This window comes from Geosmithia morbida, assembly GCF_012550715.1.
Source record: "Geosmithia morbida isolate 1262 chromosome Unknown scaffold_15, whole genome shotgun sequence".
Lineage (NCBI taxonomy): Eukaryota > Fungi > Ascomycota > Sordariomycetes > Hypocreales > Bionectriaceae > Geosmithia > Geosmithia morbida.
Window position 1 is genome coordinate 426,567 of NW_023336202.1, and position 16,841 is coordinate 443,407.

Sequence of the window (16,841 nt, forward strand, 5' to 3'; positions counted from 1 at the left end):
CCCCCCCCCCCCCTCCATTATTCACCCGCACGCCACACACACACCCCCGCCCCCCCTTTCATGGAAGGCTGTGGTCACCAATTTGCCGTCCTAGAAGCTGTACACACCCCCTCCCCCTCCCCCCCTAAGAAGGCCCCTAAGAAGGCCCCTAAGAAGGGAAAAGAAAAAAGAAGAAGACGAAGAAAACACACAAATAATCATCCTGTTGCTAAAGAGTCCTCCTCTCACTCTCTTCTCTTTCTTTCTCTCTCGCTTTCCCCCTTTACTGGTTAGGGAAAGAGGGAGGTCGACCAGGGAATGATAATAACTTCGTCAAAGCGGAAGAACTTCGTTGAAAAAAAATAAACGAACGCCACCAACACCAGTGCAGATCGACACCCCCCCCCCTTCTCTCTCCCTCTCTCTCTCTCTCTCTCTCTCCCTCCTTCCCGGGCTTTACTATTACTAGCACTTGTACTGCTGCTACTGCCTCTCTCCTTTTGCCGTCGTTTCAGCTCCCTCCCAGACACAGAGCACACACACATACACACACACACACACACGCACAGTTGACACACACACCGCGTTCCCACTGCGTCCCACTCCCTAAAAGAAAGGGAAAAAACCAGATTGCACGCGAACTTGGCCGTCTTTGCATAACTTCCCTCTCTCTCTCTCTCTCTCTTTCTCTCCCTCTCTCCCCTCTCCCCTCTCCCTCTGATACGACGTACTCGTATTATTATACTAGTCTACGCCATCCTGTCTAGGAGACACCGCGCCTGTATTTTTCTCCTTTTGACGCGGCTCGCCTCCTTTCACTCATTTTCGACTCCTTCTCCTGCTAACTGCTGTCTCCTTCTTTCGAACTGGTTTCTCCACACCCACACCCACGCACACTCTTTTCTTCTTCTTTCTTCTTACCATCTCTCGCATCCCTTCAAAAGGGGCACCCCACACACACACACACACACACACACACTCCCAACGTGTTCATCGGTTCCAGAGGCCACTCTCGGTCGCGACAATCTTTCCCTCCCGCCTGCGAGTAATCCGTCATCCGACCAACCGACAACCCCTGATAACGAGGAAAGTCAACCCACCTCGAGACTTCTCCCTCTTGTCGCTCTCCCAAACAGTCATCAGCAAAGGAAGCATCGGAAAAGAAGAAGAGAAGAGAAAAGAGTCGTATTCACTTCCGTTCAACCCTGACGCCGACATCGTCGGGTCCGAGCCCAATTGCTCCCTCCCTACCGCCACCATGGCCAACCTGTATGCCCGCCATCTCACCCCCCCCCCCCCCCCCCCCCCCCCCCCCCCCCCCCCCGTCTCTCACCTGCCCACCATCACCTTTCCGCTGACAGCTCTGGCAGATTCGGTGCCGCCTTCCGCGACTTCTGGCATACGATGACCAGCTATGACCGACGTATGTCATCCTTCCCCTCCTCTCGGCCGCGCCGGAGAGGCGAGGTCAGGAGGGACGTGTGTGCTGACCACCCGCTGCAGACTCTACGTACGACTCACCACAGCGTTCCGGACGCCACGTTCCCCTGCAGGACGGCCGGACCAGCGGCCTCTTCACCGGCGTCGCCACTGCCTCCGACTCCCGACCCGACGTCAGCTCACCCTTCTACGACGAGCACAGCCGCGCGTCCCCCTCGGCCGGCGGCATCCCCGGCAGCCCCGGAGGCCCCTACTCGCCCGGCCTGCGGTCCATGGCCGCCAAGAACGCCAGCCAGACCGACGGCTTCGAGGTGCAGAGCCCGGGCGAGGTGCCCATGCAGTCCTTCGAGGACGGCCAGCCGCCGCCACCGCCCATCCGGCACTCGTGGAGGCGCATAGACGCCTGGGCCGAGGAGAACTACCCCGAGCTGTTCGACCAGCTCGGCGAGGGTGCCACCGTCAACGACCTCAACGAGCTCGAGCACCAGCTCGACTGCTCCCTCCCCCAAGACGTGCGCGAGTCGCTCATGGTCCACGACGGCCAGGAGCGCGGCGGATACCCCACCGGCATCATCTTCGGCTCCATGCTCCTCGACTGCGAGGAGATCGTCCACGAGTTCCAGAACTGGCGCATCGTCAACCAGGAGTTCCTGGCCGAGGCCCAGCACGCCGCCCAGCAGACGACGGTGCCCTCCAAGGCCTTTGGCGGCGGCAGCAGCGAGGCCTCGTCGTCGAGGCAGCGCGCCGCCTCGCAGGGGAGCAACCCGGACGAGTGGCGCCACAGCCTGCTGTCCAAGCAGGACTGCGTGCCTCCCAACGCCGTCCGCAAGGCCTACGCCCACCCGGCCTGGATCCCCCTGGTGCGCGACTGGGGAGGCAACAACATCGCCGTCGACCTGGCTCCCGGCCCCAAGGGTCGATGGGGTCAGATCATCATGTTCGGCCGCGACTACGACACCAAGTACGTCGTCGCCCGCTCGTGGTCGGCCTTCATCGCCTCCGTGGCCGACGACCTCAACAGCGGCAAGTGGTTCGTCGACGAGGACACCAACGAGCTGAAGCTCCGCGAGTTCAGGGAGACGCGCGTCGAGCCCGGCTACTTCAGCATCCTGCGGTGGCGCATGGACCAGAAGTACGGCCGCCGCGCCGCCCAGCGGAGGTCCATGGCTCCCCAGCCCAGGGGCGGCGCCGCCGGCTCCCCGCTCGGCTCGCGGTCGTCGTCGCCCTACGCCAGCCCCGTCGACGGCGGCGCCGCCCCGGACGCCCGCGGACGGTCCATGCAGCGCCTGCGCGACTCGTCACCCCTGACCAGCCCCATGCGCGGCGCCGGCTTCGGAAAGCCGCCTGCCCTCGGTAGGGTGACGGAGGAGACGCCGATCCCGGAGCTGATGACGGCCCACATCGAGCCCTCGAAGCTCGTCGAGGTCGAGACGCCGCTGGAGCAGCCGGCCGGCGCGGCCTCGGCCTCGGCCAGCAGCACGGCCGCCACATCTTCCACGGCGACGCCGGCCACCACGGCCCCCACGTCGACGACGTCGGAACCGGCCGGCAAGCCTGCACGGCCGTCGTCCGAGTCCAAGACGGGCAAGGACAAGGAGAACGTGGCGCCCGAGGCGGATGGCAAGACGGACGAGACGATGAAGGAGATTGAGATCTGATCTTTCTCTCTCTCCCTCTCCCTCCTCCTCTCCTGACCCTTTCTCTTCTGTCTCTGAAAAGTCACATGTACACAAACCTGCACCCCCCCCCCCCCCCCCCCCCCCCCATCTTTTCTTNTCTTTTCTTCTTCTTCGAGCGTCACCATCACTCTGGCTGACTTGCTGAGCAAAACGACTGCATGACTACCTTTTCTTCTTCTTCTCCTCCTCCTCCTCCCTCCTCTCACCTTCTCCATCACGCATCATAGGGAGTTTTCAAGAGTCTCCTCTCCCACGCTCCCGTCAGAAAATCCCTGTAACCTTGTCTCCCTCCCTTTTCTCTCATAATCCTTGTCCCCTAGTCTCTAATCCCCCAAGGTACGAAAAGGAGGAGAAAGACCTGTTTTTCTCTCTCTTTCCTGTTTCTTTTGCAAATCGGCGTTGGGCGGGAGAAAGGGAGGAAGGTGCTCTTTTTTCTGCTTGTATCTTCTGTTTTTCTGGTTTGCCTTTTTTTTTTCTCTTCTGCTTCCTCGTCTCAACACATTGTTTTCTTGTTCTTATCTCGCTTCGTAATTCCCTTCTTCTTCCTGCGCTTTCATATATCTTGTAACTTCTTACGGGACAGCACAGAGCACACACAGAGGATCGGGGAGGGGGAGGGGGAGGGGGAGGGGGGGAAGGCGATCCTCTGAAGCATAGTGTCCCGATGGATAGCATCATGTCCTCCTTTTTTTGTTTATATTTTCTGTATTACTGTAGGAGAATAGCACTGGTAATCTTCAACCTCTTCACCACGATGCACCTCTCTGGACTGCGTGGGCGTACTTGGGGTGGTGATCTGCCTCCGGCGGCCCCGTCGGGGACTGGCCTCGCTACGCTCGCACGTCGTAGATGAGGCGTACGGTACGAGGGGCAGGATGATGCGGAGGAGCGAGGGGTAGCGAGGAGTGCTCCCGGTAGGGCCGCCGAAGGCAATACTCACCGGAGCAAGCAATCCTCCTACCTTGAGAACAGTCCTACCTTGAGAGTAATCCTACCTCTGCAAGAGCAGCGAGCGCAGCGAGGAGTACCCCCGGCAGGTAGGGCGGCCGGAGGCAGTCGCGTCGCAGCGGGATGTGCGAGGAGAGGCGAGGGAGGAGAGGAGAGGCGAGGGAGGAGAAGATGGTGTGCAGTGTTGGCTCTAAGCCGCCGTCGTTTGGCATGCACGCATGAATGGCAAGGCATCGTTGTTGACTGACGAGCACCCTCAGCCGAGGGCGTGGGGGTCGAGTCCGTCTCTACACACGGGGAGAGAGAGGAAGAAAAGAAGAGTCCATGCATGATGGAAAGGAAGGATGATGACGATACAAGCTTGGTATGCAAGGCGCACATGATGAATGTATCAGAAAGAAGGGGGGGCGAAGAAGACAGATGCATTCGATGTAAAAGAGACGCGCGATAGACGGCCGCTGTGGAACCCGAGGCGCTTACACACCCTCTCCGACTCGTTACACGGGGGGGGGGGGGGGGGCGGCCGATGCAGGACTGCGCCTTTCCGGGCGGGAGGTGGACGATCGGTCATTGGCCTGGGACGGTGTGAGGAGTGGGAGTGTGGAGAGTGAATTTGATACACGTACATCTGATTGATTATACGGGAGCTGGTGTCAGCACTTTTTTTTTTTAAAAAAAAAAACGCTCTACCGATTCATTTCCTCATATTCCTATGAATACATCGTACATGCGCGATTCTGCAGGTAGCGTCGTGTCGGGCGCTTGTTGAGATGGGATCCCTCGGGGGGGTTGGTCCTGAGGTGATAGATGATCACGCTCCGTATTCTTCTCTCTTCTTAAAGAGAAGGTGTTGGTTGCTGTGCTTTGTCTCCCATATTCTTCCCTTCTCTTGTCGTCTCTGTTCTTATCTCATCATCATTATATCTCTTGACAATACGCCCTTTGTGTGTAGAAGAGATCCTCTCTTTGTCTCCTTACCTGTCCAGGGGGTACCCGAAGAAGATGCCCGCCCCCCTTCGATTCGAATATACACTCACACCCGTCGAGGAACCGTCGAGCGAGCAAGATGATCCGTGGAAGGGCAGGAACGTCGTCGATGTCGAAACGGGAGGAGAACGTGGCTCCAATGTCAGCAACGGTCCCTCGGGATCATCATCATCTTCTTCTTCTTCTTCTTCTTCATTCCCCTCCAAGTCGAAGGTCGACGGCGAAAAGAGCGGCAACGACTCCAAGTCGAGGATATGGCCTTGGGGCACCAAGTCGGGACGCAGCAGGTCTTGGACCTGGTGGTCCGACCTCGATCAAGATCCAAGTGAGACAGACAGACAGGCAGAGAGAGGGGGGGGGGAGAGAGAGCATAGGCACCCCCGATACCCAAGATCCCAACGAGATCCATGTCTCTTCAGCAAGATGAAACTGAAACTGACGCGTGAAGCGAAGAACCCACAACCATGCACGCGGACTGGAAGCCGCTATCCATGACGACGCCCATCCTCCTGGCCGTCACCGTCGCCTCCCTCCTCATGGTGGCCGCCATAGAGCTCCTCGCCCAGAGGAGCGGGAGGCAGGGCGGCCTGGCACTCTCCCCCTCCCTCGACGACATCCCCTCCTACGCCACCATCTCGGCCCAGTACGTGCCCCAGCTGCTCGCCGTCCTGTACAGCCTCGTCTGGAGCTGGATTGACCTGGATGTCAAGCGCATGCAGCCGTGGTACGAGCTGGCCAAGCCCGCCGGCGCCTCGGCCGCGGATTCGCTGTTCCTCGACTACCCTTTCACCTTTGTCGCTTCGGTCCCCTTTATCGCCGGGCGTCGGAGGTACGTCGTCTCTTCTTCTTCTTCTTCTTCTTCTTTCTCTCTTTTCTTCGTCCTTCACTCACCTTCTCACCTTCTCACTCTCTCTCACACACTCTCTCTCACGCTCTCTCACACTCTCTCACCCCTTTTCCACCTCTCTCTCATATGCCCTCTAGGGTCTTTCATGAAATATGATGTGTGCGTGTGTGTGTGTGTGTGCGTGTGTGTACCATATGTTGCTGACCTTGTCTTTTGCCCATGCCAGACACTGGCTCGTCTTGCTCTCGGGTACCGTCATGGTCGTCGTCTTTTGGGCCGTCACGCCCCTGCAGTCCGCTCAGCTGGGAACCGGCTCCGTCAACCATTCGAGCTACCTCGAGCTGGTCAACCGATCTGAGCTGGTCCCGGTGGCTCAGCAGGAGGACCTCCTCGGACCCGAGGTGCTCAACCTGATGTACCCGATTTCATGGCTGAACCAGTCCTATCCGGAATTCATGCTCCCGGACAAGGCCTTCCTCCCATTCTACCCGGAAGAGTCGTCCAATCTCACCGCCATCCAAGGGACGAATCTGACGGCGGCTACGACCCAATTGTGGACGGAACTGGACTGCTGGCCAGCCGCAGACATCTCGGTGCATGGTGGAAACGGAAGTATCGGCAACTCGACCTTTGACATTGACAGCGGAAGAGGTTGCAAGACCAACATGGCCATCCCAATCGCCGAAGGATACTCAATGTTATACGTGGGATACTACAGCAGCCCGTACTCCGATTTCTATCTGGGAACCACCGACTGTCCCGAAACACCTGACCACAAGCATCAGTTCCTCGCCATCTGGGCCCATGCGACGGGGGACCTCGAATACTGGAACTCGGCAAGCAACGTCGACATCACCGGCGCCTTCTGTCAGCCAAGGTACTTCAAGCAAGAAGTCCTCGTCACGGTCGACGCTAGCACGCTGAGGCCGTATCGAGGCTCTGCGAAGCCGTTGGGTGCTCAGGAGACTCTCGCCGACTCCGAATTCAACAGGACCGCTTTCGAGTTTCTTCTGGGGAATGGGATGAGCGAGACGATGAAGACACGAGACTATCCCTTCAACTTCGTCGTGGAACAACATCCAAAACTCGAGGGGCGCGACCTGATCCAACCCGTATCCAACATGGTCGGCTTCGCTCTGGCAGGCCAGGAGCTGAACACGACAGATTATGCGGACCAGGAAACGCTCCAGCGAGCATACAACGATGCCCATCAGCACCTATTCTCTGTCGCGGTCAACCAGCTCCTGGTGAACGGCACCGAGCTCGGCAATTCCACCGCAACAGCCACACGTCCGATGAGCGGAATCATTGTGAGCAGGGCAATCTCGGCAGCCCTGGAAGCCCTCCTCGTTGTGGTGGCTATCGCTACAGCCTTGATTCTCTGGCTGGCCAGGTCGACGAGGTCTAACCTGCATGCGAACCCATCCTCCATCGACAGGATTGCCGACATCGTCCGGGAGAGCCCGGAGCTAGCGGATTTCTTCTGCTCCATCAGTCACGCCGACGAGGACTCCATCGTCAAGGCGACTGAAGGCAAGAAATTTCGACTCATCCGAGACAACCCAGCTACGGCCCCGCGGATCATCGTGGACAGCTCTGTCGATCCCGCAGAGAAGCAAGATTCCGAAGCATCAGATGGATATTATGTCCCCGTAAGACCACTGTTCCTGCGAATCGAGATCGGAGTCGCTTTCGTAATAGCGGTTCTAGGTGTCATAGGTGGATTGGGTTATCTGAAATGGGCAGAGGTTCATTTCCACGGTTCGGCCACCCCCCCCCCCCTTTCCCTTCCCTTTCACCAATATCCGCTACACTCAATGCGTTGAACGTAGCCTGACGGAGAAGTCTGTAGGACTTCAACGACCGTCCACAAATCAGGAGGTCCAGCAGATACTCGAGAACTACATACCAACTGTTCTGTCGACCATGATTGAGCCCTTCTGGATCCTGATCAACCGCCTTCTCTGCGTCCTACAGCCCTTTAACCAACTCTGGCAAGGGAAAGCCAGGCCGAAACAGTCTGTATCCGCCACTTACACCTCTATACCGCCTCAGTTTGCCCTCTGGAGATCCCTTAAGTCAGGGCACGTCTTTCTCAGTACGGTCTGCAGCGCCGTCTTCCTAGCCAATGTCCTGACCATCAGTCTCCCGGCCGTCTTCACCGAGCGTGTCGTCACTGCCCGATACTCAGAGACATTTCACCCGACAGTTTCCGCCCAGTTCAACAACAATTCTGTACATGAGCTCCCGACATACCTGCTCAACTCTCTCATCACGACCAGCCAGTACAGCGATCACGCCTACTCCCTTTTGTCGAATATCTCTCAGAATACCCCTTTGCTCCCATGGACATCCCACGATTACTTCTTCCAGCCGTTCGAGATCACGCAGACGCGGAAAAACATGACAGTGGACTTTTACAGCATACGCACTCGAGGCTTCGGCATCCGAACCAACTGCACACCTGTGGCCCCCCAAGAACGATCGTTTGAACAGGCTGCCGAGCCGGTGGCGAGTCCTAACGCATCATTCTGCGGCGACGATTTGAAGATTGCCACTGGCAAAATGTACGACGAGACCTACCGGTCATCTTCCGGTGTCTCCGCCGTCGAGTACCTCGACGTCACCACGGGAGGCAAGGTTCCATCGTGCGATAGGACAGTGACGTTTGGCTGGGCCCGAGCGCAAAAGGCGGAAGATCTGAACGCAACGATCCGCACCAGCTTCGCCATCTGCGTCCCCATCTTCGAAACCGCCTTGTTCGACGTCGACGTCGACCCTGCCGGCTACGTTCAGGGATATACACGGGCCGGGAAACTCGAGTCCACGCTGGACTACCCCAACTCCGATGACCACATCGACGCCATGGTTGCCAGCTCCAACGGCATCATCGGGAGCGGGGTGACCAGGTGGCACAACGACACCCTGACCCGGGATTGGATCAGCCATCTGGTCATGGTCAAGACGGGCTCCAGGGCAGATCTGGACCCGCAGTTGGACGTCCCAAACCCGGAAGACGTGATCCCCAACATCGACCCGATATTCCGCACCCTGTTTGCCCTGCTGCTGGCGCTGAACAGGGATTACCTCTTCACGTCGGCGGGCAAGGACGAGGCCATAGGTGGCGAGCGCCTTGTTGTACAGACGCGCCTGTTTATGGATCAGGCCGCCTTGACGACCAGCTTCGTTCTCCTGGCTGTCAATGTCGTCATCGCCGTCTTCCTCTACTCCCGCAAAGCGCCCTTCGTTCTGCCCCGGATGCCGACGACCTTGGGGTCCATCATCACCTACATTGCCCCAAGTCGACTGTTCCTTGAGGAAAAGTCTGGGAGAGCGTTGGACTCAACAGCAAGGACATTCAGCTTTGGTCGGTTCATAGGCCGTGATGGAGCAGCTCATGTAGGAATCGAGGTGGATCCGCACGTCGTCCCCATAGATCCTGCTTCCTTCGGTAAGCCGGCAGGGAAGCGTTGGGGAATATTCGGCAAACGGAGTGAAGAGACTCCATTTCACAGCGGGCCCTGGCTCTAGCAATTATAGTGACCACACGGATTCATATCAGTATCATATATATCACATATGCTCAGTCCATTTTTTTACCATCATCTAAGTTCAGTTAACCTCATGGGTGGCTGCTATTAATTCCACCACATATGGCGATACACATTGCCTTTGAAAAAAAACCATGTACTTTATTGGTCTAAAGAAGAAATTGTACTTGCGGCACCATCTTGGGTGTACGCTGAAGAAGAAGATATACAGTCAAAACACAAAAACCATAGAACGCCCCCAGATCGTGACCAAATAAACCCTAGAAATCGCGTGCTACCGGACTTGTCCACGTCACGGTCACTTTAAACACGGAGGGGGACGGCGCGGCGCCTGACGGCCGCGGCAACAGAGAGCTCAGAGGACTCGCCGGCGACGCAAGTGGTGCCTCCAGCCATCTGCATGACCTCGGACCAGACACCACTAGCACAACGCTGATAGGAGCTTCCGCCAATGCAGTCCCAGGTGCCCTCGGAGGAGCAGGCAGAGCCGGCAGTGTGGCTGCTGCCGCTGCCGCTGCCAGTGGGGACGGCAGCAGAAGACGTGGCAATGGTCGTAGGTTCAGTAGGAACAGCGGAAGTGGCAGTGGCAGCAGGTTCAGTGGTAGCAGGCTCAGTGACAACGGCTGAAGTGGCAGTGGCCGTGGCCGAAGAGGCAAGGAAGATACCACCGGAAATCGACACTGAGATAGACACGGCGGCAGTGGTCGAAGGCTGGACATCGGCTGTTGTAGTGGGCTCGCTGGTCTGTGTGGGCTGGGCATCACTGGCGGTGGGGGTGGATCCAGAGGCACCACAGTTGGAGCCGATCGGGGCACCCCAGGCCGTGGTTGCGCCGTTTTCCTGAGCGAGGTACTGTCCAGGGTCGGGGAACTGGAGGTCCTTGGAATCGGCCGTTGAGCACTCGTTACCGATGTTGGCGACGAACATGTCGGGAAGTGTGTCGAGGAAGCTGTCGTCGTCGCTACCTCCAGTAATCTCGACCGAGGCACAGTTCATGTACATCTCGCGATTGCCAATCTTGTTGAACCAGGACCAGGCAAGGACGTAGTCGCCACTGGGCATCTCATCGGGAATCTGGAATTCGTAGGTGTAAGGATCGGTGGCGGCAGCGTTAGAGCCAGGAAGATTTCCTGCCTGGTCGCGAGCAGGGCAGCCACCCTCGATAGACTTGATGACTTTCCAAGTAGAATCCTTGGTGGGGTTGAGGTCAGTCGTGACTGAGACTTGGCACGAGCCACCACCGTGGACGGCGGTTCCCTCGAAAGCGAGCTCCTGAGTGCTGCCGGCCTCGTAGGTGTTGCCAGCCTTTCCGCCAGGGTTGGCAACGTTCTGGCAGGGGAAGTTGGAACCAGAGGCATCCAGGGGGCTGTTCTCGAATGTGCCGTAGGGAACAGGGTTGGTCATGATGATGTGAGCACTGGCGACGGTGGCCAGGCCCATGACGGTGAAGACGTTGGAGAGCATGGTGAAGAAGTGGAATATGTCTTTTTGGTTTGTGAGATCCGACGCGTACCGGACGGTAGGATTGGATATGAAGAGATGTCGTCAAGACTGTTTGTAAAGAAAAGGTTGGAAAGATGTAAGTCCTGGATGTTGATGTTAGGCTCGATATCCTACAATGCGAAATAACTACCGCCACAAGGTGTTCATAAGGTCTCGCATGTTTCTTGGCGCAGAGCAAGATGCTCATATATCATCAAGAACAGAGCCTTACGCAGGGCATTGCTCATGGTTTAACTTACCAAGGAAGTCGCAGGGTCCTGAATGGAGTGGAATGCGGCCTGGTCGAGACAAATGACGAGACGGAAGAAGCGAGTCGAGGTGTTGTTCGATTGTTCGACTGTGGAGATATGCGAACGGGTTCACTGCGCCAGGCAAGTGAGGTAATGCAAGGTGATAGATGATGCTTGAAAAAAGGAGGACTAGCCTCTCTGGAAGGAATGAAAAGAAGGAGTGTAGTGTCTCGACGACAAGACTCGCGAAAGGATGGACTGGAGACGAAAGAAGTCTGTGAAGAGGAAGGGGAAACAAAACGGGAGACGGGGGGGGAGAACGCCTGGCCTTATATGTATGCCACGATCCAGGTCAAGGTGGCCCACGACAGAGGTTTCAGGAACCCATGCTCGCATTGGTGTCGTCCCGGAAGACCAAGCAAAAATACCATATCCACTTACAGGGCCCATGCTCAATGATGTGCCTCGTCTCTCCTTTCTGGCCTAGTTTGCTCGTAAGTAGAGACAGGACTGATGAGATACATCATTCTCTGTATTACTCCGTACTTGGCAATGCCGCAGGGGGCAGGGGGCAGGGGGCATCCAAATGGTTGGTTGATACAAACCTATATCCGTCCGACTAAACATTAACAAAGCCCGGCAGACAAACTGCCAGGGGCCGCCGCCCAAGGAAGAATTTACTCGTCCAAGGGCTCCCGTAGCGACCTGGGAGGAGCCCTAATAGGGGCTTCGGAGTATGAGTCTGGATCGTCGAGGGAGGTGCGAGCATCTTTGGCTGGTGATAGGCTACGCTAATGTTTCACGGGCGAGCTGTAAGTCACGACCAAAGAGCGATGCCGGATGCCGACTGGTCAGCTCCAAGCCGCAGCCTAAACTTCCATCACTCTGTCCCTGGGAAAACAGCAGCCGACTTTTTTCTTTCTCTTCTTCATTCGCCTCCATTTGAGAACAGAAGATGGCTTCTCTCCGCAATGACGATCAGGGGCGACGGCTACCAGCGAGATTACCAAAATATGGAGCAATGGTACCAAATGGCAAAGGGAGAGAGGGGCGGAGGGGCGGCCGCAGTACACGCAGTGGAGCAGATACTGGCATGCCGAAACCCAGCCCTTGCTCTGCTATTACCACGTAACTAGACGTGGTCCCCGCCGCACAGCCTTTTCAGCCATTCCGCTCATAACGGTCCTAAATGTTCCCGGCATCGACAGCAATGCACTGCGGCAAACCGGCGGAGGGGCGCGCAAGGAATGGACATGGTGATGAGAGTTTTGCAACACGTCTGAGCTTCGGTAGCGGCGCATAGCCATCCAAAGGGTGCCGTCCGATGCTACCAGCAAGAGTCAGCAGTATACGTGTCTAGGACTCTAAAACAACGGCCGTCTTTGCTGGCAACGCTTCTGTGCCCGATGACCCGTAGCAACGGTCATGTATGACCCGGCAGCCAGTCACTTGTAGGACCTTTGACCGCCGTATTGGTACGGCGCGAATCCGTAATGTTACATTGGCCGGTGCTCGACCTTTCGGGAGAGTTAGTGCAGGGTCACACATACCAAAAAAAAGCAAGCTAGGCCTCTCGAGCAGGCCGCATACTTCTGTGTTGTCCGACGTCTTCTCTATCCTCGCACATACACGCGTTGGGTTAACGACGACCTCTTCCCTCCTCCCATGGTTTGGCCACTGACCGTTTTGACCTTTCGCCCTGGCATCCACTTGGTTCTGAACGCCAGGCACTGTAAGCTTGGCACTTGACGCCGGGAACTTGGAGCTTGACGCCAGGAACTTGATGCCAATAAGCCAGGTAATGGGACGCTAAGGCACTCGGGCGCTGCCAAGATTTCTTGGTTGGTCCAAGTGGAGGCCCTGTCGATCAGCCCTTTTCGAAGCATTGCACGAGAGGCACAACTACGTAACCGTAGCCATAATTGGATGCAAGTTTTTCGTACTCGCATGCACGCATGACACCGCCTTCGGTGGCGAACCAAGAAGAATACGGGGGGGAGGAGAAAAAAGGAGCGGAAGAGGGGAACAGCTCTCTACAAGTCACAATGCAGTAACAATGCTGTGGCACCTTTCGTCATCTCAGCCACCGTTCAATATGGCGACATTTTATTTCCCGCTTGCAAGGGCAGGAGCGAGCCCTCAGAAAGCCACACGGCCAGAAAAGCAGCACAGGTACGACGCAACTAATACTCGTCGTAATTGCAATCGGCAGGAGCGACAAGGCTGGCAGGTACGAGCGTCGAGAACAATGCATCGGTAGCGAGGCAGGTAGCCACACGATTAGTGACTGGTGCCTGGTGCCTGACAACCGCAACGGCAAGAGCGAACGACACCGACTGACGCCATCTAGACGGGCCGACATCTGAACATGTTGAGCAAGCCATTCATTCCTCATTCGCCCTTGGCCGCCCGTTTGGGCAGCTGTTTAGCTGTTTCCCCGTTTCATGGTATGCCGACTACTTGTGTACATGAAGAACAATCGAAGGCTATCAAGTAGCATGCTGGTAGGGTAACATTACTTTTGTCAGAGTTTTCCCTCTTTTCTCTCCCTCCATCGTAGACGTGCCTTGGCCCATTGTGGTCCATCCATCCCTCCATGGACCATCATGGTACAATCACAGTAGCGTAGGAGCTGATTCCAGGCCGGGTCTCCCCCGGAATTCCCCTGGACGTAGTGGCCGGGCCTCACTATTGGCCTAGGCAGCGAGGACCCACCCCCGCTGTAGGGTCGAGGGACGATGCTGGATTAAGGTCCAATTGGTGCCCGGTAGAGGAAGCTACTGCAGGGGCCCGGCCATCACGAAACCGCCCATCGTTTCACGAAGTCTTTTGCCCTTTCTTTTTTCCCCTATTGGGCCTTTTTCAATTTGCCTCTAGTCTTTTCTCGCCCTGTCGTATCGTCTCCCTCCGCTCGCCTCTCTCCCCCCCTCTCTATCACTCCGCACAACGTCGGTAGCTAGCTCTACGCTACGCCACAGAAAGCCCACGCCAAAGAAAAACTCTCTACATGATTGGGAATGATGAAAGCGCGTCCCGTACGTGCGTTAGCACGAGTGCGGCGCCGTAGCTGTAGCCTGTAAGCCGTATTATCCCCCTAGCCTGGTCTGGGCCTATCACCAACCAAGTGTTCGTCTGGTTTTACCTGCAGGAGAGTAGATCGTTGGACCTGAGCGCACGCTTCCTTATCTGAGCTTTGACACCTTTTTTACCTCCTGTTCTTATTCTTTCTGAGATGTCATTGAAACATCACATTCATCACTCATCTGCCTTGATGTGTTATATATGTGTGTAAGCCCCTGCGTACGATTACGACGTTGAGAGAGAAGAATGGTGTGAGACGGGTGCTACACCCCACAAGCCCATGATCGCGGTCACCTGCAATATCACCTAGGTCACTCAACCAGGCAGGTATGCAGCCTCTTAAGCGACCTTTGTGGTCCCATCTATCTCGTCCACCTTGGCATTCGGCACGTGGGCGCGTTGCACTCGTACTCCTGTACAGCGTCGTACCAGGCATAGAGGGGACAAGGAGGGAAGGAAGAATCGAGTGGGGAGAAAGTGACAAAAATACCTCAGACAGAATTCAATACCATGATGATGGTCGTCCAAGAGTAGTAATATTAATCCTACGTTAGGATCGGAATATAGCCCAGTATTAGAAAAGTGGCGCGGGTGGCAATTCATGCGCATCGAGGCGAGAGGCGTATTTTCAGCTCTCTTCCCATGGGCTCACTATAATCCTTCTTTCCCGTTGCCACCCTTGTGATATAGAGGAATCATTGCCGCCTGTGAGGGCGACTCAGAATCAACCTTGCGCAACAGAGAAACGCATTATCACAGCGTGATATTACGATGCATGTAAGGAGTACGTCGCAATGCTACAATTTGGATACTATCGTCATAATACGAATTACTCCGTACGTCGTCACGTCACCCGCCGGGGCACGGTTGCCTACACAGGATGATTCAAGATCACAATCTTTCAGCAGCTTTTGTAGTCATTTATTTTTGTCGATTAAAATAACATTTCTGGTAATATTGGGTGGGATCGGGGGGGGGTAGAGACGTTTGACGGTGACCGGTGTCGTCGGCCGCCACGTAAACCACCACCTTCCTCCCTCGTTTACAAGTTTCATGTTCAAACAGGCTGATCCACCGATGTGAGGAGTAATACACAACAAGTGCTCACTTGCCATCCGGCTGCCGTTTTTCCGTCTCGCTGTCTCTCGTATGCATGCGATTTACTTGAGATTCCCTTAAGGTACGTTTGCTTGTTTGTCTGCTCACTCGTCCTTGGGTTCTCCTCACGCCTGCCTCCTCAATCTGGTCCACATGTTGCATCCTCTGTGTCGGCTACCGTCGTCTGACGGCCATTCAATGTCAGGTATTCAACGCAATAAGACACCTCAAAGACAATTATTCGGTCCTCCCGTTCATGTTACGAGACGTCGTGTGCGCATCTCTCTGCCATAACTCGCGGCTGACACCCTAGTTCATCAGATTCATGACCTCGATCTCGTCATCATTTGGAGGAAACACGAGTTCACTGGCTCAGAATATTGTTCGGTCCATTTGCGTCGCTATGCTCGAATCTAGACAATGTCTGAGAAGCAGTGGTTCATTTGATAGACATCCTCCTATCCCGCTCCCAACGTTCGTACCCGATATCCAATAATTAGATGTGTGGTCAACGTGGAAATCGATATCGTCATCGTTTTCACTAACTAACCACGGCTCTGTCGCTGGGGTCTGGAGAGGAGGGGAAAGAGGTGAAAGATGTCAGTCATGTTTTTGGCAAAGGGGATGGATGGCTGGGGAATAACCCGCCTTGTTCATCAGCCCAGCTACCACTGGACCAAAACATCATCTTTTCCTTGCGAAAGTGTTCAAAGTCCCATTCACCCCGCTCCAGACGGTTGGAAAGCAAAAACACGTACGCAACGGCGTCCTTCTCCTCGCCGCCCGTCAACGCCGTCCCATCCTGGACAAGTCTGACCTTGACGCCTTTCCGCTCGTACTCGGACCCCTCAAAATAGTCGAGCTTGACCAAGTTGGCATCTGTGAGGCCCGTTGCGTAGATCCCGCGTACAGAGTGTCCTTCCTCCTGGATTATGGCAGGATAGTCGGCTGACTTGACTCGGTGTCGGCAGTAGCCATGGAGTATGGCCGGGGAGAACGTGTGAAGCTTCTTGATGGCATCTGGCGGGTTTGCGTCACCGTAGCAGACGCTGTAGAAGACCTCTGGTGCCATCTATAATTTGTTAGCATCGTGCTGGCTTGTCTTATATAGGGCCATATTTGGGATACCAGAGTGCCTTTTCTATCATCAGTACATGATTTCACAGAGTATCGGGAGAGACAACTAATCGTACCATAGAAAAAGGCAGTGTTATCCCCGCTCATCTTGTCGGGGGAGTCGCGGGGTTGGAGAGATGAGTTCGTGGCGTAAATTTTCTACGCTGACGTGACGTCGTAACACAGGGGGGGGGTTAAAACATGTTGGGAGTTGATCTAACGAATACAATAAAGAATGTTGTGACCGATGTCAAACGTGAGGGATGAGTGGATGAATGGTACCTCGTTAGAGCTTCCGCCGTGTTCTCTTATCTAAGCAATGAAAGAGATACCGGGTGAATATGGAGTAGTCCACAAGCACGTTTCTGAATTGAAAGTTGGA

General features: G+C 55.8%; 4 protein-coding genes across 4 annotated transcripts; 2 read left to right on the top strand and 2 right to left on the bottom strand.

The window, feature by feature from the left end:
* Positions 1–1,237: 1,237 nt before the first annotated feature.
* GMORB2_2979 (SMI1 / KNR4 family (SUKH-1)) lies at positions 1,238–3,077 on the top strand (the record flags this gene model as incomplete). Its single annotated transcript, XM_035464955.1, has 3 exons — positions 1,238–1,248; positions 1,350–1,402; positions 1,483–3,077. 3 exons carry the CDS (start codon positions 1,238–1,240, stop codon positions 3,075–3,077), a joined length of 1,659 nt encoding a protein of 552 aa, XP_035319193.1.
* A 1,971-nt stretch (positions 3,078–5,048) lies between these two features.
* Positions 5,049–9,411, top strand: GMORB2_2980 (Protein of unknown function (DUF3433); the record flags this gene model as incomplete). Its single annotated transcript, XM_035464956.1, has 4 exons — positions 5,049–5,358; positions 5,487–5,869; positions 6,174–7,641; positions 7,733–9,411. The coding sequence occupies 4 exons, from the start codon at positions 5,049–5,051 to the stop codon at positions 9,409–9,411; spliced, it is 3,840 nt and encodes a 1,279-aa protein (XP_035319194.1).
* Positions 9,412–9,734: 323 nt separating this feature from the next.
* On the bottom strand, positions 9,735–10,895 carry GMORB2_2981 (Chitin binding domain; the record flags this gene model as incomplete). The annotated part of the gene is made up of 2 exons (XM_035464957.1): positions 9,735–9,945; positions 10,111–10,895. The coding sequence occupies 2 exons, from the start codon at positions 10,893–10,895 to the stop codon at positions 9,735–9,737; spliced, it is 996 nt and encodes a 331-aa protein (XP_035319195.1).
* Positions 10,896–15,884: 4,989 nt separating this feature from the next.
* Positions 15,885–16,567, bottom strand: GMORB2_2982 (AIG2-like family; the record flags this gene model as incomplete). Its single annotated transcript, XM_035464958.1, has 3 exons — positions 15,885–15,913; positions 16,013–16,405; positions 16,537–16,567. The coding sequence occupies 3 exons, from the start codon at positions 16,565–16,567 to the stop codon at positions 15,885–15,887; spliced, it is 453 nt and encodes a 150-aa protein (XP_035319196.1).
* Positions 16,568–16,841: the final 274 nt, after the last annotated feature.